Below are 27,251 nucleotides of genomic sequence, written 5' to 3' on the forward strand. Positions count from 1 at the left end.
GCAACCACTATGCAGAGCAGTTAGTCTTTCTTATAATATTGAAGATAACCTGTAACAGTTTCATGCCCTGAACTCACACATTTCAAGGATATGTGTATAGAAAACTCATCAAAGGAAATTTTTTAATAGGAAGAAAATTGGAAACAACCAGAATGTCCATCGATGGAATAGTGTGTTTACGTAGTAGAATACTGTAAAGTAATTAAAATCCATATGTGTTGAAAAGAAAGCAAATTGCCAAAGGTTACATGTAGTATGGTACCATTTATTGTGTAAAAACTAAAATCTTGAAATGGTGCTGTTTTTTGTATATAGGGAAATCTGTAGCTCAAGTGTAAAAACAGTTTGGGAATGAGAAGCGTCGGTTTTATTCATTGCTCACCTCTGGTGAGTAAAAGAGAGTGTGGTAGGATCTAGGAAGTTTGACTTTTATCCTTAGTGGCACTTCTTAAAAAGAACAAGGTCTAAAGCAAATGTGGCAAAAAGGTTAAAATTTAACAATTTTGGGGGGCACAGGCAAATAATTGTTCTGTCTCTTAGAGGCAAAGTAAATCCTTCATTTTTTACTTCTTAAAATTCTTATTCATAAATGGTGATACTGATAAAATAAAAAAGCTACAGTCTTCAGGTGTGAAGTGATGATTTACTTTAGTTCCTCAGATGTTAGCAATGATGGTTGATCTTGAAGAGGACGAGGACTGGGCGAATGCAGATGAGCTGGAAGATGATGACTTTGACAGGTAATCGCATGCACCAGAGACTGTGTGGAGGCTCCTCGACAGAACAGAGAGAGCTCCGGTGGTGACAAGAGTTTAGGGTTCCAGGGTCCATGTCTTCCCACTGTATTCTGTAATCTAAAATTAAACTTGTCAGTTTGGAACATGGGACACTGAGGCTTTCTGTGTCAAATTTTATAAATTATATTTTATTTACTTTTAATTAAGTAGCCATCTTTCCTCCCCATTTTACTCTGAATTTTCTTCAAGATTTTTTTTTAGTGTAAGAGTATCTTAAAGTCTGTATAAAGAAGCTTTATTGTGAAAAATGCCTCTATATGCATAGACCTCACTTAGAATAGTTGTTTCTGCAAAATGACGTTTTCCCAATTTCATTCAATTTAACCATAGGCTAGAGACGAGATAGTGGCAAGATTTGCACACTAGATTACTGTGACACTGGAGCTACTGTTTTACTTGTTTAGACTTCAGAGATTCCTCTGGAATTCCTGGAAAAGTCCACCAGAATCGATTTATTCACTGTCCACTGGTGATGATGGCCTCTTCTTACACGCATGTGAGAAGTAGCACTTTAGAACTCTGTTATTTTAACTGATTCTTTCAGTGTTCCTACAGATACATTCTCAGGTAGAGTCAGAAATGGAGAGGGCATTTGAGTGATTTGTCCAGGGTTTGTATAACCCGTCTGTAGACGAAGGTTTAATGCCAGTGTGTCATATTCTCTTTCTCAAAGAGCTGAAAGTATTGTCCTGAAAGACTGGTAGTTGGTATAAGCTACGATAACAGGAATTAGGTAAAATGAAAGACATTTGACTTACAGAATGTACAGTGCATCTGGCGGCTTAGTCCCATTATTAAAAATGACTACTCTGGCTTAAATGCCGTTTTGAAGTATATGAAAATAATCCTTCACTGGAAATTACCTCATAGGACTAAAGAGAAGACCAGGCTCAGATTGGGTTTCCTTTCCCTGGTTCGGTTACTGTAATGTGCTGCTGCTCCCTGGCCTTTAGTTTGCCCTGTAAAAGGCACTTACAATTATATGGCTTTTGAAGCTACTTTTTCTGGGCTAGATGAGTAAGATTTTCTTATCTGTGGGTAAATAGGCTAGGAATATATTCAAGGTGAGTTTAGATATATTCTAAAAATCATTTATAGTTTCATCTTTATAGTCTCCTCTTCACTGGACAGTTGGAGATGATCCCATGACAAACTCACTACCAATCTTAGAGTTCAAAGCCAGTGCAAAAGGCTCTTATACCCAAGTTTCTTCCATTTTCAGTGAAAACACTGGAATTGAGTCTCACCGGTGCATAAATGTTAGCTATGCAGCTAGTACTCCTTTAAAAGTAGGTAAGTTCACTGCAGAGAAGGCATCCCTGAGTCTGAGCACCGCTTTCAGTGTTCTGTGTTCTGTTGATGGAGTTTGAAGGATGTATGTCCGGGAAATGAGGTAACAGGCTCTCTTGAACACGCTGCTCATACCTTTGAGTCTTGAGAGCACCAAAGCTGAGTGTTAGCCAGTGAGGGGTGTGTGCAGAAAGAGCAAAGTCTGGAAAGTTAAGATTGAGACAGGACTTTTTACATCATGGTGAATGAATCATGAAAATGTTATGTGTTCTTCTTTTCTTGAGGATTTTGAACCCACAACTTCATGCATTTGAAAGACTGCTTAAATTGGTCTTTCTCAGCCTTAGTTTCATAGCATATTTAGAAATACATGTGCACAGTGCACTGTTCTTCTGTGTGTTGAGCATGTTGGATACGTTCTGGTTTGTGTGCAGCAATGCGGTTGCTGGTGAGAGCGCTCTGGACCGAATGGCCTGTGGACTTGGTGGGAAGCTGGTGCTGCCGATGATCAAGGAACACATTATGCAGATGCTCCAAAATCGTAAGCTGTGTCTCCCTCGGATGCTAGCATAGTGCATGTGGCTTTCTAAGTCTCAAACTGACAAATGCTTAGACTTCACCTTTCTTTGCCTTTTTATATCCAATGTTTAGCCTAATTTTTGTGTTATACTGATAAAATTCTATTTAGTCCTCTTTGGAACCATCCAATCTTATGCTAAAGAATGTTTTTTCTCGTGACTGCAGATATTCCATTTCCTCTGTAGAACTGGCTTCAATGCATAGGAAATAATTACAATACCAAGGAAAAACTATAGATTTTCTCCCTAGCCAGAAGTATCTAGGTTTTAATTTAAATAAGACATCATCATTTGATGTTTACAAATATTAGCACATTTGATTCATATGATCTTCCTTAGCCACTGTCTTTTATTTTTAAAAATATATAATCAGGGGGCGCGTAGGTGGCCCAGTTGGTTAAGTGTCCCAACTTTGGCTCAGGTTATTATCTCACGGTCTATGAGTTCAAGCCCCACAGTCGCCTCTGTGCTGACAGCTCAGAGCCTGGAGTCTACTTCCAATTCTGTCTCTCCCTCTCTCTCTGCCCCTCCCCTGCTTGCACTCTGTCTCTCTTTGTCTCAAAAAATAAAGAAACATTAAAAAATACATGTATAATATATATATAATCAGAAGAGAAGCCACTTCTGGGGCCCCTGGGTGGCTCAATCGGTTGGGCATCCGACTCCGTTTTGGCTCCATGATCTCATGGTTTTGTGGGTTCAAGCCCTGCATCAGGCTCTGTGCTGGTGGTGTGGAGCCTACTTGGGATTCTCTCTTTCCCCCTCTCTCTGCTCCTCCCCCACTCATGCTATCTCGGTCTCTCCCAAAAATAAATAAACTTTGAATAAAAAAAGAGAAGCCACTTCTATTTCTTTTATTGTTTTCATAACAAATATCTGGTCATTTGTCAGTCAGCCTCTGTACCTGTAATTTATATCTATATCAAAAATTGTTGTATACATGTTATATTTTTGTTTTTTTAAGATTTTATTTTTAAGTAATCTCTATACCCAGTATGGGGCTTAAACTCAACAACCCTGAGATCAAAAGTTGCACATTCCACCGACTGAGCGAGCCAGGCACCCTATGCTTGACTTTTTTTAAAAATTCAAAAACAGAGATATATAGACTAAAAGTCTCTTAACTTATTAGATTTTGAGGTGGCCACTGTTAATTGTTTTCTGAGACTTTTCTTTGACCTCCATCGTGCATATATGCAGTTTTTAAAACAATGTGAACATACCATATAGGTACACCATACTTAAGCTTTTACCCCAGGGTATATCATATCACCACAGAATAGCCCCCTCATAGCATTCTGTAATACCCCATTAAATGTTAATAGTTTTTGTTGATACAAATAATGCTAATGCATATACTCTTCCACAGATATCCTGACTTACTTGTATGGATAGTCCTATCTATAGGGTACATTGCAAGAGACACACTTGAGGGTCAGACAGTTGATTCAAGGTCTTAAAGTAGTAAAGCAGGGTAATAACATAATACCAGCTTCAAATGAAAGGAACTGTTGAGAACTGTAGCACTTTATACAATTTACTTAATTCTTATCCTATAAAATTCTTCTGAAAAGGCATGGCCCAAAACAATTAACTCTTTTTAATGATGTGATTGTATACATGGGTCTTGAATAGTTGTTTCCCCCTCTTTTTTTTTTTTTTTCAACGTTTATTTATTTTGGGGACAGAGAGAGACAGAGCATGAACGGGGGAGGGGCAGAGAGAGGGAGACACAGAATCGGAAACAGGCTCCAGGCTCCGAGCCATCAGCCCAGAGCCCGACGCGGGGCTCGAACTCAGGGACCGCGAGATCGTGACCTGGCTGAAGTCGGACGCTTAACCGACTGCGCCACCCAGGCGCCCCTCCCCCCCTTTTTTAACTTTATTTTGAGAGAACATGAGCAGGGGAGGGGCGGAGAGGGGGAGAGAGAATCCCAAGGAGGCTCTACTCTGACAGTACGCAGCCCATTGGGGAACTTGATCCCACAAACGATGAGATCGTGGACCTGAGCCAAAGTCCAGAGTCAGACGCTTAACCGACTCAGCCACCCAGGCAGGTGCCCCAGTTTTCCTTTTTTTAGCTTCTCAATTTTTTGAGGGTTTTTTTTTCCCCAAAGGAATAGAGACAGCTTCACAGATTGCTTAAGAGAAAGAATCTAGCTTTTCCATTTTTAAGATGAAGAAGGTAGCCTACAGACATAAAAGATTGTAGTCACTATTTCAGTATTGGTTGATGGTGATCTTCAGATAGATCAGTTGTGGATGTGGTTGTGATTTGTAATTAAAGAATTCGGCTTTTCAGTTTTTCTTGCTACACCTACCAGCTGGATGCAAGAGGCTTTATTATATATGGCAATGAACTCTTAGTAAAGATCTGTTATTGTTAATTGTATGGCTTTGAGCAAATTTTCTGCACCTTAATCTCCTTGTTTGTAAAAGAGGCAAAAATGATGCTTGCTTTATGCCCAGGCTTGAGATTAGATCCAAAGATGTATCTAATGTGTGTGTGAAAAGTGCTTTAACAGTGGCCAACGATATGTATCTCCTAGTAACTTAACACTTTATTTTTAAAGATAGTTTTACTGGTTTTGCTTTAAATAATAAACAGCAAAATTTAAAGGAGACAAACCACTTCTAAATCCCCATAGCATACCATCACATTCTGCCGAACATACTTTCAGGAACTCTGCCTATTAGAGATATGCAAACATATCTTTTTATTTTTATTTCTCTGATCCAAATAAGGGCACCTTTCTGTATCAGTAAGTATTTATTGCATCTCTTCTTTAAATTAGTAAATCCAGGGCGCCTGAGTGGCTCAGTTGGTTAAGCGTCCGACTTTAGCTCAGGTCACAGTCTCGTGGTTCGTGGGTTCGAACCCCACGACAGGCTCTATTCTGACAGCTCAGAGCCTGGAACCCATTTCAGATTCAGTGTCTCCCTTCCTCTCTCTCTCTCTTGTGTGTGTGTGTGTGTGTCTCTCTCCCCCCAAAATAAACATTAAAAAAAAAAAACTTAGTAAATCCAATATGCAAAGGTTAGCATCTGATTTACTGATTTCCTAGGATGATTATTCCTTAGTTGAAAAATGTTGGCTTATTGGTATATTAAGTAATTGAAATGCATTAAAAATAAATATTTAATAATGTTAATAATAAAGTTTTAATACTTAACAGCAGAATTAGGAAACTTTCAGAAATTCTTTATGTTAGAGGGGTGCCTGGGTGGGTCAGTTTGTTAAGCATCAACTCTTGGTTTCAGCTCAGGTCATGATCTCAAGGTTGTGGTCATTAGATTGAGCCCCATGTTGGGCTTTGCACTGAGCATGCAGCCTGTTTAAGATTCTCTCTCTCTCTCTCTCTCTCTCTCTCTCTACCTGTCTCCTGCTCATGCAGGGTGTGCAGGAGTGCAGGTGCCCTCTCAAAAAAATTCTTTATAGTAGTATATTACAACGGAATTCATCTTGGGCTCCCCAAAGTGAAAAATTACTAATTCTGATATAATTTTAGGCTTCTCTACAACTTTTGTTAACTCTTATGCCAGTGGTTCACAAACTTTGTTTTTAAGATCCCTTTACATACACTCTTAAAAAATTTAAAAAAAAAAAATTTTTTTTTTTTAATGTTAGAGAGAGACAGAGAGCCAGCATGGGAGGGGCAGAGAGAGAGAGAGGAAGACACAGAATCTGAAGCTGGCTCCAGGCTCTGAGCTGTCAGCACAGAGCCTGACACAGGGCTCGAACTCATGGACTGTGAGATCATGACCCCAGCTGAAGTCGGATGCTTATCCGACTGAGCCACCCAGGCACCCCTACACTCTTAAAAATCAACTGAAGATCCTAGAATGCTTTTGTTTATGTGGGTTATATCAGTGTTTGTATTATTAAAGATGAAAAACATTTAAAATGTTCATTTAAAGATAGCAATAATAAACCCATTACACATGAACAGAAATAACATTTTTCATGAAGAATGACTTCAAAACAAAAATATGTTAGCGAGAAGAATGTCGTCTTATGCAGTTTTGTAAATATCTTTAAGTTTCTTAGCTGAGTTCTTGTTTCTGCTTCTTCATTCAGTGTCAGTGGATCATACATGTGTTGTAATCCCTGGAATACTCCACTGGACCCTCAGAGTGAGAGTGAAAGAGTATTACCAGGACAGTAATCCCACGGTTCTTGGGCCTCACCTTGAGAGCCACTGCTTCACACAGATATTAGCTTTCTGTATTTATGTATGTCTTGCTTTGTTCCACAAGTTGTGTGAAACCGCTTAAAGGGAACGATAATGTAATGAGCATAAACATTTTGAAATGAGAGTCAGGGAAATTATATATTAGAATATGATATGAAGATCAGTATAATAAATACTGCTTAGCTAATATTCTAGTCTAAAACCAAGTAGCCATTAGTAATATTAGAATACATGTAATGTTCATCTATATTCATTTACCATGTTGTTACATAAAAATTCTTTAAAAGCAGTATCTTCTCCGTGGCTTTTGTTCTTTTTAAAGAAATGTAAATTTCCATGGTTGGACAATAGTGAATCTCTGTGTTCAATAAATAGCAGTGTGTGGCACAAAATCCAGGTATTTGTTGCTAATGGTAAATCTTGGGGGGAAAAGGCTTATTTTCAGTAGTTGTTATAAATACTAATAAACTCTTTTCTTTCATATTGCCTTTGCACTACTTTTGGAATAGAAATGCTCATCTGACATAACCATTACCATAGTGAAATAGTCCAGTCGGGCACTTTTTTCTGTCCATTTTTCTAATTAATGTATAAAAATATTTTGGTGGTCTTTTCTAAATAAGGAGAGCTTTTTTTATGCTTCTGACTACCAAAATGACATGTTTGTACTGGCTAACTGTTCTTTCACCTGTAATTCTTTTTTGTAGCTGACTGGAAATACCGGCATGCAGGATTAATGGCCTTATCTGCCATTGGTGAAGGATGCCACCAGCAAATGGAAGGAATTTTAAATGAGATAGTAAATTTTGTTTTGCTTTTTCTTCAGGATCCTGTAAGTACCAGTAAATACCTTATTCATACTTATTACCATAGTTCCCATGTGGGAACCCCTTACCTTTACTTACACAAAGTCCCCTATTGCAGCATCCAAGAGTAAGGTACGCAGCCTGTAATGCCGTGGGACAGATGGCTACAGATTTTGCACCTGGCTTCCAAAAGAAATTTCATGAGAAGGTAAGTAACAATGCCTCAAACACTCAAACAGAGGAGGTATGCTTGGAAATGTGGTGTTTCAAAATGTGTGTTTATCTGATTTCCGTTTTCCAGGTGATCGCGGCCCTGCTGCAGACCATGGAGGACCAGGGCAATCAGCGAGTGCAGGCCCATGCTGCTGCCGCTCTGATCAACTTCACTGAGGACTGTCCCAAGTCACTGCTTATTCCATATTTAGACAATTTGGTGAAACATCTACATTCCATCATGGTACTTAAACTTCAAGAGGTAGGTTTTCAAGGTCTTTAAGCTCCTATTTAGAGATGAATGTAGGCTATTTTAGTGGGTAAGACCTGGAGAAAGAGACTTTTCAGCCTGGCCATAAAGAATAGAAAGTCAGGTTAGGCTGTTTGAAGTAGAATAATTCAGTCTTGACCAGAGAATAGGCCAACATTGGAATTGGGAAAGAAGTTATAGCCTAAACGTTAGGTAAAATCAGTATGTGAATTGCCTTGAAAACAAGGCAGTTATTTTGAATTCTGATTTGTGTAAATTTGGAAGAACCATTTTGTTCTTAACTGCTGCAGGAAATCCTGATAATGTGATTGTAAGAAATTAGCTGTGTAGCATTATGAGGCATACACAAAACGGGAGAAAATTTAAGACTGTCAAGATTATTGTTCACAGAGCTTGGGTGGTAATAATGGAAATTAGTGGGGAAAGATGATTCTAAAAGTCATTTTTCGGGAAGCAGTAACAGTTTCTACCAGTTTGAATTTTAAAAGATGAAAGAGGGGGTGCCTGGGTGGCTCAGTCGGTTAAGTGTCTGATTCTTCGTTTTGGCTCAGGTCATGATCTCATGGTTTGTGGGTTTGAGTCCCACGTTGGGCTCTGTGCTGACAGTGCTGAGCCTGCTTGGGATTCTCGGTCTCCTTCTGCCGCTCCCCTGCTTGTTCTCTCCTCTCCCCAACCACCCCCCCCCTCCCCCCGTCAAAAATAAATAAACTTAAAAAAAAAAAAAGACGAAAGATAAGTAAAAAAAGTTGACCATTCTTCTCACCTGGATGACAGAAGTAGACAGATGAGAAAGAATATCATTTTTACGTTAAATAAGTTGAATTTTAAAATCAGGCCTGGCTGTCCCAAATAGAAGAAGGTTTACAGTGATAGCTTAAATAAGAAATAGAACCTAAGAGACTCAGTGGTGTTAGTACAGCAGTGTGTGAGGAGAGGATGCAAGTGAGAAAGGCAAAGATTCAGGCTCAGCTTGTCGTGAAATGAATAAAAAGACAAATAAAAGCCTCTTAAGAAAACTCCTGTGTTTAGCAGACACAAAGTTACTGTCAAATTGCTATAAAAGTAAAGTTTCTAACGTTACTAACTCAATTCTCACACATCAATTCGTTATGAACCAGGAAGAGTTAGTAAACCACACTTCACGTAGTCATGTTCTAAAGGAGAACGGGGTAGAGACAAGATACAGTGTCTCCGAAGGCGAAGAAAGGGGCTTTTGAAATATGACAGGTGTTCAGTGTCCGGTGACAGCAGACCAGGAAGGAACAGGAGTGAATCTGAAGACGGGTAGACCCCAGTTGAAAGCAGATGAGTTTGTTGGTTAAATCAGGAACGGAAGGATCAAACGTGACTTTACAAGTGTGTTTGGGTAGAGGGCTGAAGTGTAAATAGAGTTTCAATTGCATCCCCTTACTCCAAAGAGGCAACAGGTCAGATTTTAAAGACTAAAAGAAGGAATTGTTAAGACGGCCTGGGGAAGCAGTTAAAGTATGTGAGCAAAAGTTGTGCAAAGAGAAGGTAGCTGATGAGGAACAACGTTCCTCGGAGGTCAGAAGCAGTCAAGACCTGAAACATGGAGTGGATGCAGGAGAAGGGAGTAAGTTACCCTCTTACGGGGCAGTGGAAGTGGTCGTGCAGGGGGAAGAACTCTGCTCAGAGTGGCTGGAGTTGATTGGGGGGAAATGAAACAAATCTGGAATAGTCCCTGGGTCAGGTACTCCTGTGAATCCTCAAGGGTTAGAAAATGTTACCAGGTGACAGCATGAGCCCCGCTGCAAGTACCCAGTGTTTGTTATAGCCAGATCAGAGACCCTGTAGGTCTTGAATGCAGGAGAAAGGGGAGCTCATGTGTTTCACCAAGACAGTGAAATAGTTGGCTAAAAAGCTCTGGCTCTGATGGGGTCATTAGTGCTACCTTCTGGGGAGAGTCACATGAGAAGATAAAGGAATGGACCATGAAGGGGATTCTCTCATGCATGGTAGGACGGCACAGAGTGTACGGTAAGTAGTGGGAGTCAGTGAGGTAAAAGGACCGCGAAATACGGGTGTCAAGCTGGGATACAAAAATTGGAAAAGGAATCAGATTTGTGCTTGAGAATTGGTTGCTTGGAGTTAAGGCAGACCTGAGTAAGGAGCATTCCATTAACAGAAGAGAGAGGAGATCCCACATCAGTAGTTCCGCAGGGATTCTTTAATTTGCTCCGGAACCTACGGTCTCCACGCGGGCTGCTGGAGGGTGGTCTCCGCTGGCTGTCTCAGAGAAGCCTGTGAGAACTCGGAGCAGGTATTTCTTCCAGTTTCTCGTTTGCATGATTTATTTTGTGTGTCTTCCTTCTCCTAGTTGATTCAGAAAGGCACCAAGTTAGTTCTGGAACAAGTTGTGACATCTATCGCATCAGTTGCAGATACCGCAGAGGAAAAATTTGTCCCCTACTATGACTTATTTATGCCATCACTAAAGCACATCGTCGAGAACGCAGTTCAGAAGGAACTTCGACTTCTCAGAGGAAAAACTATTGAGTGCATCAGCCTCATTGGTCTAGCCGTTGGGAAGGAAAAAGTAAGTGATTTGTAGAAGGCTGAATTTACTGTCTGTAGTTTGGCTGTGGAGGCATTGAGGGAGGTACTTAGAGGTCTTTTCCTTCTGCTAAATGGTTTTCCAGATGCTTGTTTTTTTCCATTTTCTTACTCTCCTGTAATTCTAGCTTTATATAGAAATTCATTTTTTCAGCATTAATATTAAGGTTTTTTTCTTAATTCATTTATGCTCTTGAAATCTCCTCCTCTTCCTACCACATGTACAGTCTACTGGGAGGCGTGTGGAGTTCAAGATCCATATGTTTAGCTTCACTCATTTAAACACGTACTTGGTAACATTCCGTTTGCTTTCTTGTTAATCCAAAAACCATCAGGTGTCCTAAGAGAAATCTCTATACATATAGCTCTGCAGAAAATAATTAGCAAGGACCATTGGCAGATGTATTTGTCTTCCAGCCAGCATATCAGAGTGTCATAGCTGATCCAAATGAAGTCCCCCCTGTCATTGACCTCTCACACTCTAATTCTCAGAACTATCAACAGTAGAACCTCTCCAGTTGGTCTCCTCCAAAACCAGCACCAGTGTTAACTTTACCTTAGAAATTATTTTCTGTGAGATACTGAGAACCTAATCAATACAACATTTTCATGTTCCTACTCTGTCTGATTTTCAAACTGTCTCTGAAACACTGCCTGTTTATACAGTGGGGATTGGCAGAACTACACAGAGTTACCTGAAAATCCTATACTAATAGGGAGCAATCCAAAGTTTTCTTTCTGGATTTGGATTATCTTTTTACTGCTGGAAATACATAAACTATAGACCAAAACTTGATATCATTAGAAATTCCTTTATACTGCAGTTCACTCTGACCTTCACTGGAGAATCTATTTTTCTAGAAAGAGCACTAGGTGTGTGCAACATAGATGAAAAATTTTCAGTGTGATACTTTTGTCTAAGGGGTTATGACCCATGTGGGAAATGTAATAGATTTTCTTTTGGAAAGTTGTGTTATTATACAAGAACCAAAATTGGGTAGCGGTGAGCACCTCTCTGTTCTGATAGCCACGAGAAACACCCTGGTGTTGATTTTCCCAAGTATTTTCTTCCAGTTCATGCAAGATGCATCAGATGTGATGCAGCTCTTGTTGAAGACCCAGACGGACTTTAGCGATATGGAAGACGATGATCCCCAGGTAAAGCAGCTTTCACATGTTCGCCTAGATGTACATCTAGTATAAAGTTAAATGTACTCAAAAAAAGAAATTGAGTGATAGTTTTCTTGAGATAATCCCTGGTTGCAGAGACGTTCTTCACTGGCTTTCCTTCTACTTCTCATGCCATCTTTTTCTCAATCTGCTCTGGCTGCCCTCTCCCCTGACTCTGGCTTTTGGTTTTTGGTTTTTTGGGTATTTTTATGCTCTCAGGGTTCTGTCCTAGGCCCTCTTCCCTCCTGAGTAGTGTCATCCACACCATGGCTTCAGTTTTCCTCCGTGTGCTGTAACTGCCAGATCTTTCTCTCAATTCAGGGTTCACTGATCCCCCCGCTTACTAGACATCTCCATTTGGACATCTCTCGGCCCTGTCATTGCCACATGACTTCCCACAAACCTGCTCTGCTTTTTTCTTTCTGCCCATGAGCACACATTCATTTCACCCCTGCCCCATGCAGCCTAATCCCAGCTCATATTTCAAGGCCAGTATAAGTCTTGATAGTGGGTCCTTACGACACAGTGTTGTAAATTGTAAGTGTGTGTCATGGTCCTAATAGTATTCACGATGCCTAATGAATAACAGCGACTCCATAAATAATTGCTGGGTTACATTTGGACTTTACATGGCCATGCTATCATTATTTCCTATGAACTTAGATTGTTTTTTCTTTTGTGTGTGTGTGTGGTTTTTTTGTTTGTTTTAGAGTAGGTGTGGAGAATATGTGTGTATACACACGTGAGATATATTAGTAAAAATCAACTCACTTTCTGGGTTACAGGGATGATGAATTAGAACTAGATCCTCTGTTGGTGGTTTGCAGGTGATTCAGACTATGTAAACACAGTAGTAGAAGAGGTGTCTTAAAAACACCCAGCCACTTACACAGAAAATTGAAACAGCTAGGAGAAAGGGATGTTTTCTCTGGTGTTAATAAATGTTTAATGAATGGAATACTAGGCAGTAAAGATATAGTCAGATAAAATATGTTCTTGTCTTCAAAAAATGTAGGGCCTAGGAGTTAAAATGGTTAAGTAGATTTTACATATGTGACTCAGATGCTATTAGAGAAAGTTATATATTGCTTCTTGAAAGTAAGAAAAAAATAAGACACAGTCCTGGTCTTCCTCTTTTCCCTCACCTGCTCTCTCTATCCCAGGGTAAAGGTTCACAGTGATTTTGTTTCTGAATGACCCTAGGAAATGTACTTTCTGCTTGAAGGGCTATGAATGTGAAATAAAACATTGTTTGTATGAAATAGGGAAATGGCTTCTTTGTGATTGTCTATTTACCATTGTTTTGAAATCAATTTTAATTTTTTTCCCCAGATCTCTTACATGATCTCAGCATGGGCCAGAATGTGCAAAATTCTTGGAAAAGAATTTCAACAGTACCTTCCAGTGGTTATGGGGCCTTTAATGAAGACCGCTTCAATTAAGCCTGAAGTAGCCCTTTTAGATAGTAGGTGTCTTCATGAAGACATAACAGTTGTAAAATTCCTCCCTGTGATTATTTTTAACGTGAATTTGTTTTCTTCCTTGTTAATAGCCCAAGACATGGAAAACATGAGTGATGATGACGGTTGGGAGTTTGTGAACCTTGGAGATCAGCAAAGTTTTGGTATTAAAACTGCAGGACTGGAAGAAAAGTCCACTGCTTGTCAGATGCTGGTGAGTGCGTATAGTGTTTATCAGACTTCAGTTGACGAGTTCTTAGAACACATTCATACACACATTTCAGAGGAGTGCCTCCTATAGATGTTAAAGAAATTATTTGAAGAGCAGGAATATATTCTTTAAAAAATAAAATGTAAAGACAGTTTGACCCAACATTTCCACCTCTGGATAAAGAAATCACGTAGGTAAACTTCATGATCACTGCTGTTTCTAATAACAACAACAAAAATGAAAAGCCTGAATGCCTGTTATCAGGAAGATAATAATTATTGTACCCAGCTGATACAAAGCTATGATGGGGCAAGGATTTTTGTCCGTTCTGTGCTTAGTGTATAGTAGATAAGATGACCGAGGAATATTTTTTGAATGAATGAATGAACAGAAATGTGCTCATGCTACTGAAAATATAACTGGTATGATGTCAGTCATATAAAAAATATAAACATGGTAGGGACATCAAAATGTTGACAGTAATTACCTCTTGCAGTGTTATGAGGTCTTGTGTGCAAGTTCTCTTTGAGGTGGTTTTTTTGTTTGTTTTTTTCCCTCCCCTTCCCCTTTATGAGCATGTGTTACAGACAGGGACAATAATCTATTTTTCTTAAAGGTAGAATTAAGAAATTATGGTATATTACAAATAAAAGTTAATAACTTAAATTTTATCTTGCATTAATAAAGCATTGTTGTATTTACCAGTTCATTTAAACTTGTATTTCTTGAACTTATTTTTATCATCAGTACTTACTATATATTGTAAACATTTATGCCTATAATGTAATTCATAGACATTTTGGATTTTTGTGGTATCTTTCAACTAGAGAGTAAATGTAAATGTAACATCTCTAAACAAAATTATCAAATCTTTTAATGTGGAAGAAAGTAAAGAAACTTTTTTTTTTTTTTTAAGTTTGTTTAGTTTGAGAGAGAGCACGCGAGCAGGGGAAGAGCAGAGAGAGAGAATCCCAAGCAGGCTCCATGCTGACAGCATGACACAGGGCTCACTCAGTCCCACGAACCATGAGATGGTGACCTGAGCCAAAACCAAGAGTCAGCTACTTAACCAACTGAGCCACTCAAGCACCCCGAGAAACAATTATTTTTAAAGCAGCATTATTTTTCTGTTTCACTGATGAAATGATTTTTTTATTACAAAATAACATAAACCTATTTGCAGATTTACAGAGTGATACGCTACAATTAAGTGTTCGGGTTTTTTATATCTTTTTAAAGTATTTTTCTTCAATGATATATTTTGTTTGAAGTACCTCAGAGTGCTGAAACTTTTGCACCATTCTCCCATACACAACACTAAAAACGTGGGGTGTTCCGGTCTTTGAATGACAGCGTATACTGCAGTCACGCCAAGGCCCTTTCCCTTTGTACAGCTTTTTCTACATTTATATTTGTATTTCCCAGATACTTTTCACAGTCCTGCATGCAGCTCTAAGTGTACTTCCAGTCAGGGTACAGCATTCTGTGGTCCTTATGATTCTGCTATTTAATAAACGTTAGTACCTAAAAACTAACATGGATCTTGATTTCTGATACTTTGGTTTCAGGTTTGCTATGCTAAAGAGTTAAAGGAAGGCTTTGTGGAATACACTGAACAAGTTGTCAAACTGATGGTCCCTCTACTGAAATTTTATTTCCATGATGATATCCTATAATTTTTGAATCCAAAACATTTCTAGAATTAGTTAAATTGTAGCTTGAGTGTTTGACTTTGTGTTAACTGATGTGTGCTTCGCTGTGATTGTTTGCACTAACTGTAATTTAAGATTGTAAACTACATTTTTTGCAGGTGCTTTAGTGTCATGGTTTTTGTTTGCGCCAAAAACAAGAAGAAAATGTTACCTATTTTCTAGTTGACAGTTTTTTCTGTGAACCACTGGAAAGATTTTAAGGATTGATATTTTTAGCAAATGTTTGTAGTTGTATATAAGAACTTTTCTCAAATATCTGTTGGTGGTGTTAAGCTAAGACTTTTTTATAATTTTTTTTTCAACGTTCCTTTTTTGAGAGACAGAGCACGAGAGGGGGAGGGGCAGAGAGAGAGGGAAGCACAGAATCTGAAGCAGGCTCTAGGCTCTGAGCTGTCAGCACAGGCCCAACATGGGGCTCAAACTCACGAACGGTGAGATCATGACCTGAGCCGAAGTCGGACACTTAACCGACTGAGCAACCCGGGTGCCCTGAAACTAAGAGTTTTCTTAATAGGTTAAGAGACCCGCTGATAACTTTCTGTGGCCTAGTCCTACATTTCAAATGTGGGTATCACCTTGGAGAAACCTTTCTTGATAAATCTGCACGTTAAATGTTTTCCTTCCTAACATGATTGTCATAATTAATACATGGAAACATTTTTAGGCCTTAACACACACACAATTTCATAGATGGGTTTAAAAAAAAGGGACAGCCCAACAGAGTGGTTGAGCCCAGACCCAAACTCAGATCTTCCTGACTCCAGAGCCCCTTTGTTTTAGTTCCTCATGCAGTATCCTGTAGTGGTATCCTTTACAGAAGATGGCTTTTGCCCAAGAGAAACTTACCATGATGAGAGAGGACAAAGGGAAGTCTCACGACCTGATGTCACAACTGACACTAGATAAGGAGGGGCAGCTTGGTCTTCATTGAAACTGAAAAGGCTCTGAGAGGAGAACTTAATTAGTGTTCCCAGGAGAAATATAGCTTTGGTTGCATGTATTAGTAACATTTTTTTATATTTTCTTTTTTAAAGTTTGTTTATTTTGAGAGAATGAGCAGTGGGGGCGGAGGGGGGGTGGGTATAGAAAGAGGGAGAGAGAAAATGCCAAGCAGGCTCCACGCTGTCAGTGTGGAGCCTGACATGGGGCTCACACTCAAAACTGTGTGATCATGACCTGAGCCAAAACCAAGAGTCAGACACTTACCAACTGAGTGCCACCCCCCCACCAGGCATCCCATTAGAAATATATATTGCATAAGTTTGGGGATGAGAACATACTAAGATATGCTCTAAGGGTCCCAGAACCTTTTACAATCATTTCTGTGTTTGCAGGTCAGATTTGAGACTCACTGCTGTATTGTAGGTGACAGAAAAGACAGGGATAAGTCATATGGCCAGGGAGATGTCTGTTTTTATACACACGATATATTTAACACAAGCTCCTGGATAGCAGTCTCAGATAATCTGGCCATATGACTGGCACTCGGTGAACACTTTAACATTTACGTAAGCAGAATGAGAGAACAATCTTTCAAGGAGAGGAATTACACTAAGTGTGTCTGAAAGTATTGATTACGTTTCCTTAACAATAAAACGTGTTCGAGTGGCGGCAGCAGAATCCATGCCTCTTCTCCTGGAATGTGCGAGAGTTCGTGGTCCTGAGTATCTCACACAGATGTGGCATTTTATGTGTGATGCTCTAATCAAGGCCATTGGCACAGAACCAGACTCAGATGTCCTCTCAGAAATAATGCATTCTTTTGCAAAGGTAAATATTCTTCTCTTAAAAGTATGTATCAGGTTGTATGTTCATATATTAGTCTTGCTAAAAATAAATAAAATTCGATCTTATAACAAGTGATTTTTTTTTTTATTTACTGAATATGTTTCTTTCTTATTTTAACGTTTTAGTCCAGTCTTGATAAGTTGCCACCGTCATTTACCTAATAATCCAACTGCAGAATCTTGGCTCATCTCCAGCTCACACCTACTTTCTGTCCTATTCTCTCCTAGATGCCTCTGCTCTTCATTTTCCCTTATGTCTTCTCTGTGCTGAGATCGCCTCCTTTGGTCTGCTCCCGATGTCTCTCTCCTTTCTTTCCCTCCCAGTTCATTCTCCTTTTCTCAGGCATGAACTTGCTCGATACTTGCACTCCTCTTCCCAATATTCCTGGTCACCCCCATTGTTCACGGCTCCATGGTCTGCTCCACAGTTTGGTTTAAAAGTTCTTCATTACCTTTCATTTGTCCCCATTTACACTCTTACAGTTCACATTTCTTCTATTTTAACAAAGGAGGCCCCCCCGGGCCTTTGTGCATGTGATTTCCTCGGCCTGTAGTGCCCTCCCAGCACCCCCTTGTCCTTTCTCCCCACTGTGTTTGTGTAGAGCGTGTGTGTGGTAATTGAGCTCCTCAGAAGCTGGATAGTCTGCTCCATCTTTGAGATGTCCGCTCCTAGCAATAATGCCTGGCATTTAAGATCTGCTCAGGACATGTTCAAAATAAAAATATTTTTTAAATTATTTTCTTTGAAGTACTGTGATTGTAACGAACATACACCAAGCAAGTGTAATCTACTCATTTAATCGTTAGTCTTCGACCGTACTGAGTTATGTTAATTTTTCTCATGCTTCCGTGTTATTCTTAACAGAACTTTTGACTCTTAAAACACTTAAATCTCATGGGTTGCTTTCTTTCCTCAATTTCATCATTAGTGCATTGAAGTAATGGGAGATGGATGCCTTAATAATGAACATTTTGAAGAATTGGGAGGCATATTGAAAGCTAAACTCGAAGAACATTTTAAAAATCAAGAATTGCGGCAAGGTAAGTTCTCCACGCTTTTATTTCTGAATGTAATCCTTGACCGTTTTGGCGACCGTTTAAAAAGACATTTATTTGGGTGTGTTTTAGTTAAAAGACAAGATGAAGACTATGATGAACAGGTGGAAGAGTCACTACAAGATGAGGTAAATTATTCCCTTCAGAACTTAATTTATATGATCATTTGCATCTGGAACATTTTTAAATGCTTAAGTTTCTAATTCGTTTCTGACTTGTCATTCTGATGTAATTATCGGTAATTTTTAGCAGAAGAATCTGACATGTATTTCATTTACTAATCTAGAGAATAAGTAATTGAAGTTAGCTGATTTGTGTTTTGGATGCTGTGTGAGTGTTTTGCTGCAATACCTCCCACATGACAGCACTTCTAAGTTCACCTAGTGTTTCTTTTATATATGCCTCTCAGCAAATTTTTATTGGCTGGCGTATTCACTGTTTTAAAGATTAGCGGACTCAAAGTCAGGTGTTAAATGACTGTCTAAAGCCACACACTGCCTCGAGTCTAGGGCTTAAGGCCGGATCTTTTTGTAACAACAGCTGTCTTTCTACCAGATCACAGGATAGTGAGAATTTCCTTATAAATAAAACACATGCAGTGGTTGAAATAAGTCTTCTACATTGCTTTGCTCAGTTCTCTCCTCATCAAACCACTTGATGCCATCAGATGTATTTCAGCTGCATATTTAGGTTCCAGGATGTGGCACATAGCCATCCTGGTGGACTAGTGCTCCCGTGCGCGGGTCATCCCCTTTCTGTGTGGGTGCTCCTGTGTGCAGCTCGTCCCTTTTCCGTGCGGGGTGCTCCCGCACACGGCTCATTCCCTTTCTGTGTGGGGTGCTCCCGTGCGTGGTCCATCCCTTTCTGTGCAGGGTGCTCCCATGCTGACACACACAAATTGCTCCCAGGGATGAGGTGTTGTCAGTTAACTGACCCCACATCTCTCCACCCATCTGCTCCAAAATTAGAAACATTCTTGCAGAAAGCAAAAGATACTACTGAAGTAAAAACACTTCTGTTTCAGAATTTGAAATGTAAGTATGTTCCAAGGAAAGTCTTTGGAGGAAGTGCAGTACTGGCCGCACTTCTCTTTCTGTTGGCAGGTGGGAGGCGTGACACCCGGCTGTAGAGGTGCCCTTACAGTGATGAGTAGTTTAATTTCTGCATTTCCTAGATTTTTGTAAATGAATGTTACTGTTAGCAGTAATAGTGGAGATGCCTTTTGATACATATGGGTGTTGTGTGTGTTTTTGTTTTTAGGATGATAACGATGTTTATATTCTGACCAAAGTGTCAGACATTTTACACTCAATATTCAGTAGCTACAAGGAAAAGGTGTTACCATGGTTTGAACAGCTGCTCCCGTTAATTGTCAACCTAATTGTAAGTGTTACCTCTCTTTGACCGTTATTTTAGATAGTTGGCCTGGGATTGTTTCAGTGCAACACTTGAAAACACACTTCTAGGTTAAAATGGACCTTAGAAATCCTAAAGAGTTTCCATGATTTTATCAGGTTTATTGCATTGCCCTTGATATTTTCTCATTTGATACATGCTAGAAGTTTGCTAATTAGGTTTCCCATAGTTCAGTTAAATCAGAATGCATTCCAAAGACATACAAATGACTTTTCATTATTTCAGGTTATCCATGCCCTGCTCAGTTATCAACATAATTAGTTTTTTTCAGTGGACCCTAGAGGACTCCCTTAAAATCCTTGTGACATAACAGCCAGCAATCATAGATTCTGGATGATGGCCTCGTGTATTCAGTCTTTAAAATACACATAAAAAGCAATCAATAGAAATTTGTCTCACTTTGGCTTTTAATCTTGTATTTAGTAGTGCAGCACGTTTTTTTAAAAACTTAGGCACATAGGACTTAGCCTGTTGAGTGGATATATAAAGTTAACATCTTCATAACTTTTATTGTTGTTCTTTAAATACAGCATTATCATTGTCTTTTTTGTGAATTAAATGTACGTACATTGTTGCTGCTGTTGGTTCTTCCGGTATATGCTGATGTCAAATTGTGGGATTTTATAAAAAAATCATACAAAGTCTTTTAAACCTGTACTTCCTTAAATCTGTGTTGTAATTTGAGGATTCACAAGAAGTGATTATTACTGTGTTTTTCGTTGCCTGTATCTGGAATATCCATGTAAGCTTATCACTTACATGATAGCCTATAGTGAATTTTTTTTTAACGTTCTTTGTGTACTCCAGTATTCAGAGCTTAAAAGATTATCTCTTTTATAGTGTCCACATAGACCATGGCCAGACAGACAATGGGGATTGTGCATCTTTGATGATGTCATAGAACACTGTAGTCCAGCCTCTTTTAAATACGCAGAATATTTTTTAAGGCCGATGCTCCAATATGTGTGCGACAGCAGCCCCGAAGTGAGGCAAGCAGCTGCGTATGGCCTGGGTGTCATGGCACAGTACGGTGGAGAGAACTACCGGCCTTTCTGTACAGGTACTTTCTTCTGCTCGGTCCCAGGCATCCCTTTTATCACTCTCTCGTTCTCTTTTCCACATCCCCAAACATTATATACCTATTTCTGCTGTGTTCTTCCCTTTTTCAAACGTCTCACCTATAACATATACAAATTGACCATCTTTATTCTCGGAGATATGGAAATGAAATCTGAGTGGAATCAGAGCCTCCCCACCCCCATCCTCCAGAGTAGAGTTCATTTTGGGCTTGGGAGATACACCCCAGCTGCAGCATAGGGCTTTTAAAACATATGGGGGTCCCTGTAAAGCCAGCGCAGCAATACAGCTGGAGGCTTTTAAAAGCTTGAAGTACCCTGAGATGATTGGGAATTGAATGTTGAGTCTGCCGACCTCTTGGGCTCCCAGTTAGTGGAGCACTGATGCTCCGGCCCATGCCGGGGCAATCCTCCTTTCCTTCTTAGGTCTGGCTCTGCAGCCAAGAAAACAAAACGGGCTGGACACTTCAATAATTCTTCACTACAATCGATAACTGGACCGAAGATAAAAAGAAATATTTATATAAAAAATACTGGCTTTGCATGAAAATGTGAGGTTTTAAAAAACTGACCTTTTTGCAATTGCTTATTTTAGAAGCACTTCCACTGCTGGTAAGAGTTATTCAGTCTGCTGATTCTAAGACCAAAGAAAACGTCAATGCCACAGAGAACTGCATCTCAGCAGTGGGGAAGATTATGAAGTTCAAGCCTGATTGTGTGAACGTGGAAGAAGTCCTGCCTCACTGGTTGTCTTGGCTTCCACTACATGAGGATAAAGAAGAAGCTGTTCAGACTTTCAATTATCTGTGTGACTTGATCGAAAGGTAAAAAAAAGGACAAATACACCTCACTTTCTTCCTCTCTAAACAGTGTTTCCTGTGCACAGCTCCTCAGATGTATAGGTTTCTAATAATGTTGTCTTTAAAACCGTATCACAGTTAACGCTGCCTTACAGTTAGATCTAGTTTGACTTGTTCTTTATGGAATTCAACAGATGAGGCATTATAAAACATAATGTTTTAAGAAGATTCTCTTTCAAGGGTGTCTGCGTGGCTCAGGTTAAACATCCAACTCTTTTTTTTTTTTTTTTTTTTTTTTTTTAACCGTTCATAGCGGTGCCTGGATGGCTCAGTTGATTAAGTGTTCAACTTCCACTTAGGTCATGATCTCAAAGTTCAGGAGCTCGAGCCCCGTGTCAGTTCTGTGCTGACAGCTCAGAGCCTGGAGCCTGCTTTGGATGCTGTGTCTCCTTCTGTCTTCCCTCCCCCATTCACGCTCTGTCACTCTTTCTCAAAATTTTAATGTTTGTTTGTTTGTGAGAGAGAGTGCGTGCACATGCAAGCAGGGGAGGGGCAAAGAGAGAATCCAAAGCAGGCTCCGTGCTGTCAGCACAAAGCCCGATATGGAGCTCGAATTCACGAACCATGAGGTTATGACCCAAGCCAGAGTCAGATGCTCAACTGACTGAGCTGGCCAGGTGCCTCAGGCATCTGACTCTTGCTCTCAGCTTGGGTCCCCTCTCAGGGTCATGAGTTTGAGCTTCACACTGGGCTCCACACTTGACATTGGAGTCTACTTAAAAAAAAAAAAAAAAGTTTCCCTTTTAATGTTGTTGCCCGTTTATGTCACCAAAATGTCACCCCATTTATCTATTGTTTATTTATTTGGCTTTAGATTTTTTTTTTAATCTCCGCTTTACAGAAGTAGAATTGACATGTATCCTGTGTTAGTATAATGAGATCAAAGTATGTCATTAGCACCATGGTTTTTGGATTCAAGAATCAGTGGTATAAGGAAAGTATTCCAGTTGGGTAATCAAGATCTGGCCCTGGGCTCTGGCATTATTAATGCTCTTTTGTGTCCATGAGTATATCTAAGAATTGCAACAACCTGGAGGCTACAGAAGCTATCAAATCAAAGGCATGTTCTGTGGTGTGTTTTTCTAAGTCCAAGTTCTCCTAAATGTTAATCAGATCGAGGCTCTGTCACTACTAATTACTGCTTTTATTCATGAATAACTCCAAGGGCTACAACCACTCATCTGGAATTCGTAGAAATAGGCCAGTGAGCATATTCCTTCATATCTGTTTAAGTTCAGATTCACACAAGTGTATTTGTGTGTTCCCACTGAGAACTGTCATTAAGGGATGTGCTAACCCTGGTGGAGACTGCACACTCCTTATCTACTACTGCCTTTGAAGTGACCACTTCTCCATCATGCTGTTTGATCATCTCCCTTGGAAAGGACTGTTGTGAAATTCTCTTAATGACAAAGACTGGAATCCCAGTTAAATACACTGTTATGTTTCTTTCCATTAAACTTGCCTGACGTTTACTTCCTGGCTTACTCTTTTTTTTTTTTTTCTTTTTTTATTAGAGAGGGAGAAAGAGAGAATGAGTCGGGGAGGGGCAGAGAGAGAGGGAGACACAGAATCGGAAGCAGGCTCCAGGCTCCCAGCTGTCAGCACAGAGCCCAATATGGGGCTCGAATTCACAAACCACGAGATCATGACCTGAGCCAAAGTCGGACACTCAACCGACTGAGCCACCCAGACGCCCCCTGGCTTACTCTTAAAATGCCCATAAATCCTTTTGAACTTCACATTTATTTGGAAATCATTTTGCCATACAAGAAACTGCTATTCTTAGTAATAGCTCTGTTGTTTTGTTTTGTTTTTAATAAGTCACAAGTTATTTACAAGGCACTTAGAACATCCTATTTATTGTTTGGCCCTTGAAACTAACCTGAGAGATGAGCCAAGTATTTTTCTTAATTTACATGAGAAAACACTGAAGAGCTAATAAATAAAATTAGCTGGTTTTCCTGCCACTGAATTTGATTTTAATGAATGCATAATCATTTTATAAAGATCCTATAGCAGAATTCCATATTGGGGGAAGGATATAGGAAAATATGAGTGCTTGCGTAATTTTTCCTTAATTTTCATTTATAATGGCTTTCTTCTCTTTGGTCAGTAATCACCCGATCGTTCTTGGCCCCAACAATACCAATCTGCCCAAAATATTCAGTATAATTGCAGAAGGAGAAATGCATGAGGCAATTAAACATGAAGATCCTTGTGCCAAACGTCTGGCTAACGTAGTCCGCCAAGTACAGGTAAGCTGTTTTGCGGAAATGAAACAGTTTCTTGGGGAGGTGTTTTGTTTTGTTTTGTTTTCTATTCTACAAGGAAAAAAATAGGTACCCAATGAGCAAAGGAAGTTTCATTTTTATATTCTCTTGTCTCCAACCTTCAGATTACTTAATGTATACTCTGTCTATATGTTCTCATCTTTTATCAGTACTAAAATGTTTGTCTTAAACTTGAGATACTTCGAACCTTCCACTTGGTGCTTAGCGCATATTCCTGTAGAAGGTTTTTTTGCATTGTCTGTGAAGAAAAAAAGATGAGATTTTAATAGTAAATAAGCTGTCAGCTACCAAAGTTTTTTAAGTGATTTATGCTCCTTATTCCTTTGTGTTGTTTACTTGACTGTGTCCTCTACCTAATATAGCCTTTTCAGGTTAGATTGGATGAAGAAAACAGTGTGAGTGAAATGAACTTTAAAGAAATGCATAGATTTCTTGCTTTTATGATGGCACTCCTCAAACTACATCAACAGAAAGTATTTGGCATTATTATAGTCTACCTAATGATGATTAGTAAAATACTTCTAAATGACCATTTCACTGAATCTAAATGTATGAAATTGTTTTTTCCTAGACTTCTGGAGGATTGTGGACTGAGTGCATAGCACAGCTCAGTCCTGAGCAGCAGGCAGCCATACAGGAGCTCCTGAACTCTGCTTGAAGGGCCTTAATATCACCACCAGAAAACTAACTCCAAATAAACGTTTACCCTTTTGTTTAGGTTTCTTTGTTTTGTTTTTGAGCAAACGAGAACGGTAGAGTTGTGTTGTGTAGGCCATTCTTCTGCAAAGCCACAACAGCAGGAAGAGAAGCACTGGGTTTCAGAGTGGGGTTTGAAAGGATTTCTATGGTACCACTGAAGAGGTTCCCTGTAAGCCCTACAGCAGCACTGAAGAGTATTTTTCTATTGGTATAAGCCACCCACGTGAAGGTGAAAGGGAAGGAAAATTAATTTTTCTCATTAGACTTAAGGAAATTTAAGACAAAACAGCTTTAAGATCAGTTATTCAGTGTAGATGTGTACTAAAACAATTTGCTATACACCTAGTGTTCTATTAATTGGATGTGAGTCTTTTTGTAGGGTAGAAAGAAGCCTTCTACCCAACAAACCAATAGATCTAAAAATTGGAAGAAAAAAAAAAAAGCTGAAGACAAAAACAAGCATGAAGATGTCATATTTGATGTCACTTTCAGTTTTTTCCCAAAAGGCTTATGCAGTGACTCAATCTGGAAAGCTCTCCAGCTTCCAGCCCTTGAATGTGAAGTGTCGTTGGCATGTCTGGCAGTAGTGTCTCATTCACTCAATAAACAACATTGAAGTACAAAGAGATCTGTGTAGAAATTCAGTACTGTCTGGCTTTGATTCATTTAATGTTTTTAATATAAGAATAAGCTAATATTTTTTTAGAGTAGCAACTATGTCTTCGAAGGTTTTCTTTTTCCCCTAATATTTTCCTTGTGCATTTAGTTTTTACCATCTTCCACTTTAATTTAAGCTAAGTTATATACCTGTTCCTTCACAACTGGTATCCCTTTAAAGTTTGCAAATTTCAACCAATAGTTTTTTTAAACTAGTGTTGTTCTGGTAGATAAAAAAGATCTGGCTTAGTATTTTCACTGCAAATTGTAATTGATAGGGAGCCACGTACAACTTTCAGACTTTTAATTTTATGATAAGTATTATGCCTAAAATTATTTGCTGATAAATTCAGTAAAATGTATGAAATTTTTTTCCTTGTGTGTTAACCTCATAGCAGTGAATGACTTGCTGTTGTTTCTTTACGTAATTTTTCTAAGGGATCTTAATAGATTTCTGTTGAAACTTCAGTGTTAACACTTTTATAGTTTGTACTAAATTTAACCGTGATACAAAAATGAATTTTATGCATAGATCAGAATTTAAAGATTTTTTCTTTAAGTGATTTGCATTACTTTATTAAAATTAAATCTGAAATGGAATAGAAAGAATGAGTTAAAATTAAGATGGTTCACTTGGTAGCAAATATCCTTCAAATATATTTTCAGTTTTCAGCACATTGTTAGCCCAGAAGCTTCAGTATCCTGCAAACAGCATTGAATGACTTCACCAGCACAATCATTGCTTTCAGTGGGCACCTACTCGACTGTTTTGTAACGTGTGTGGGTAACACTTGGAACTACTTTATACCCTGTATTCCTGTTGGAGTAAAATGTGTCAAGACAATTCCTTTGTGCTTTCTTATGTAGAATAGAGTTTGGAAGGCCGAATCGTGTACTGATTGCAGTAGCAGTTTTGCTGTTGTTTTTAATTTAAATTATTACAACACTTAAAACATGTTAAAAATGTGGCGCGCCTGCCTAAGTTGAAATGGAAGTGTGATCAGAAGATGGCTGCATGTTTTTGGAGAATCTAGTGTCTGCAAAGCTCTGTACTAAGTACCTACGGGTAAGACTCGTAGCTTCTGGTTTAAACACTAATGGGAAAGTCAGAAGATGGACCAGTGAAGAGTCAGTAAGATCCCTGAAAGAAGTAAATGCGTGCAGATACATCCTCGGGCTAGAAATAGAGAAACAACTGAAACTGAATCGCATTCATCAGGGAAAGGTTGGTATTAAAGGCTGTTACTGTGCCATGATCCGGAAATCCAGGGCTCGTAACTAATTGTAATATGTTCATGAACTAACGGTTCTTTGGAATTATCTGGGGACACATTTTTAATACCTCATTTTATCTACACAAGATGAAAATTCATGTTTTTTCCTTTTGTACCAAATTTAGTTGGCCTGGTGGCCTTGCGTGTCAGGCAACAATGGTATATTTATGAATCCAAGCTATTTCTGGAGGAAAATCATGTGTGGCTCTTACGTTTTCTGGGTATTTTGTAACAAAGGATTAAGTTACCTGCACAAGTATTAGAAATTTGTAGCAAAACTTATTTGGAGTATTTTTTTAATGCTGTAAATTTAAAGAAAAGTAAAATTGTCTTAAAGCTAATTTGACACTTCTGTAATGGGAGGCAACTTTATCATAACTCTGGAGTTGTAGTTTGACTAACCGAACCATCACTAAATAATACGCAAATAAACATTCTTGATGCACCTGGTCTCATAGTAAATAAGGGGGGTGCATATTAATAGTGGTGTGAGCATTATATTTTTATTAAGGCATTTTAAGCAATTTGGAAGCCCCTCACAGCAAGGTAATGTTTTATTTAGTATGGCTTCATTCTGCCTACAGGTATTGGATAAAACAGTTTTTTGGCTTTCATCTTGTTGCATAGAAATCACTGCTCCTATTCCTCTTTGCCTCAAAGGAGTGATGGCCAGAAGCTGCTGTCTTTGATTTCCTTAGCTCCAAACGTGGGAGTACCACTATTTCAGAAGAGTGTGAACCAACTGCAACGAGGAGGCTGGGATTTTCATTTCCAACACTTGAACTTCTGAAGCAGAGGGGCAGGGGTAACAAACCATTCTGGACTAGACTTGCTTACCCCCCTCCTTACCCCCTCCT

At 39.1% G+C, this 27,251-nt stretch overlaps 1 protein-coding gene across 2 annotated transcripts in view; it reads left to right on the forward strand.

The window, feature by feature from the left end:
- Positions 1-26,839, forward strand: part of IPO5 (importin 5) — a 58,297-nt gene extending 31,458 nt beyond the window's left edge. For both annotated transcript variants that reach the window (XM_045481043.1, XM_045481032.1), the window contains 18 exons: positions 653-740; positions 2,522-2,628; positions 7,566-7,690; positions 7,783-7,872; positions 7,966-8,139; positions 10,487-10,705; positions 11,797-11,880; positions 13,225-13,357; positions 13,445-13,566; positions 15,132-15,228; positions 16,873-17,045; positions 17,992-18,103; positions 18,191-18,246; positions 19,379-19,501; positions 20,375-20,594; positions 21,206-21,434; positions 23,587-23,728; positions 24,336-26,839. In XM_045481043.1, the coding sequence (XP_045336999.1) occupies positions 653-740; positions 2,522-2,628; positions 7,566-7,690; positions 7,783-7,872; positions 7,966-8,139; positions 10,487-10,705; positions 11,797-11,880; positions 13,225-13,357; positions 13,445-13,566; positions 15,132-15,228; positions 16,873-17,045; positions 17,992-18,103; positions 18,191-18,246; positions 19,379-19,501; positions 20,375-20,594; positions 21,206-21,434; positions 23,587-23,728; positions 24,336-24,422 (2,381 nt within the window). In that variant the 3' untranslated portion in view covers positions 24,423-26,839. The remainder of the gene's footprint in view (positions 1-652; positions 741-2,521; positions 2,629-7,565; positions 7,691-7,782; positions 7,873-7,965; positions 8,140-10,486; positions 10,706-11,796; positions 11,881-13,224; positions 13,358-13,444; positions 13,567-15,131; positions 15,229-16,872; positions 17,046-17,991; positions 18,104-18,190; positions 18,247-19,378; positions 19,502-20,374; positions 20,595-21,205; positions 21,435-23,586; positions 23,729-24,335) is intronic.
- Positions 26,840-27,251: the final 412 nt, after the last annotated feature.

The sequence above is a fragment of the Leopardus geoffroyi genome, chromosome A1 (genome assembly GCF_018350155.1).
Source record: "Leopardus geoffroyi isolate Oge1 chromosome A1, O.geoffroyi_Oge1_pat1.0, whole genome shotgun sequence".
In the NCBI taxonomy this organism is placed as follows: Eukaryota; Metazoa; Chordata; class Mammalia; order Carnivora; family Felidae; genus Leopardus; species Leopardus geoffroyi.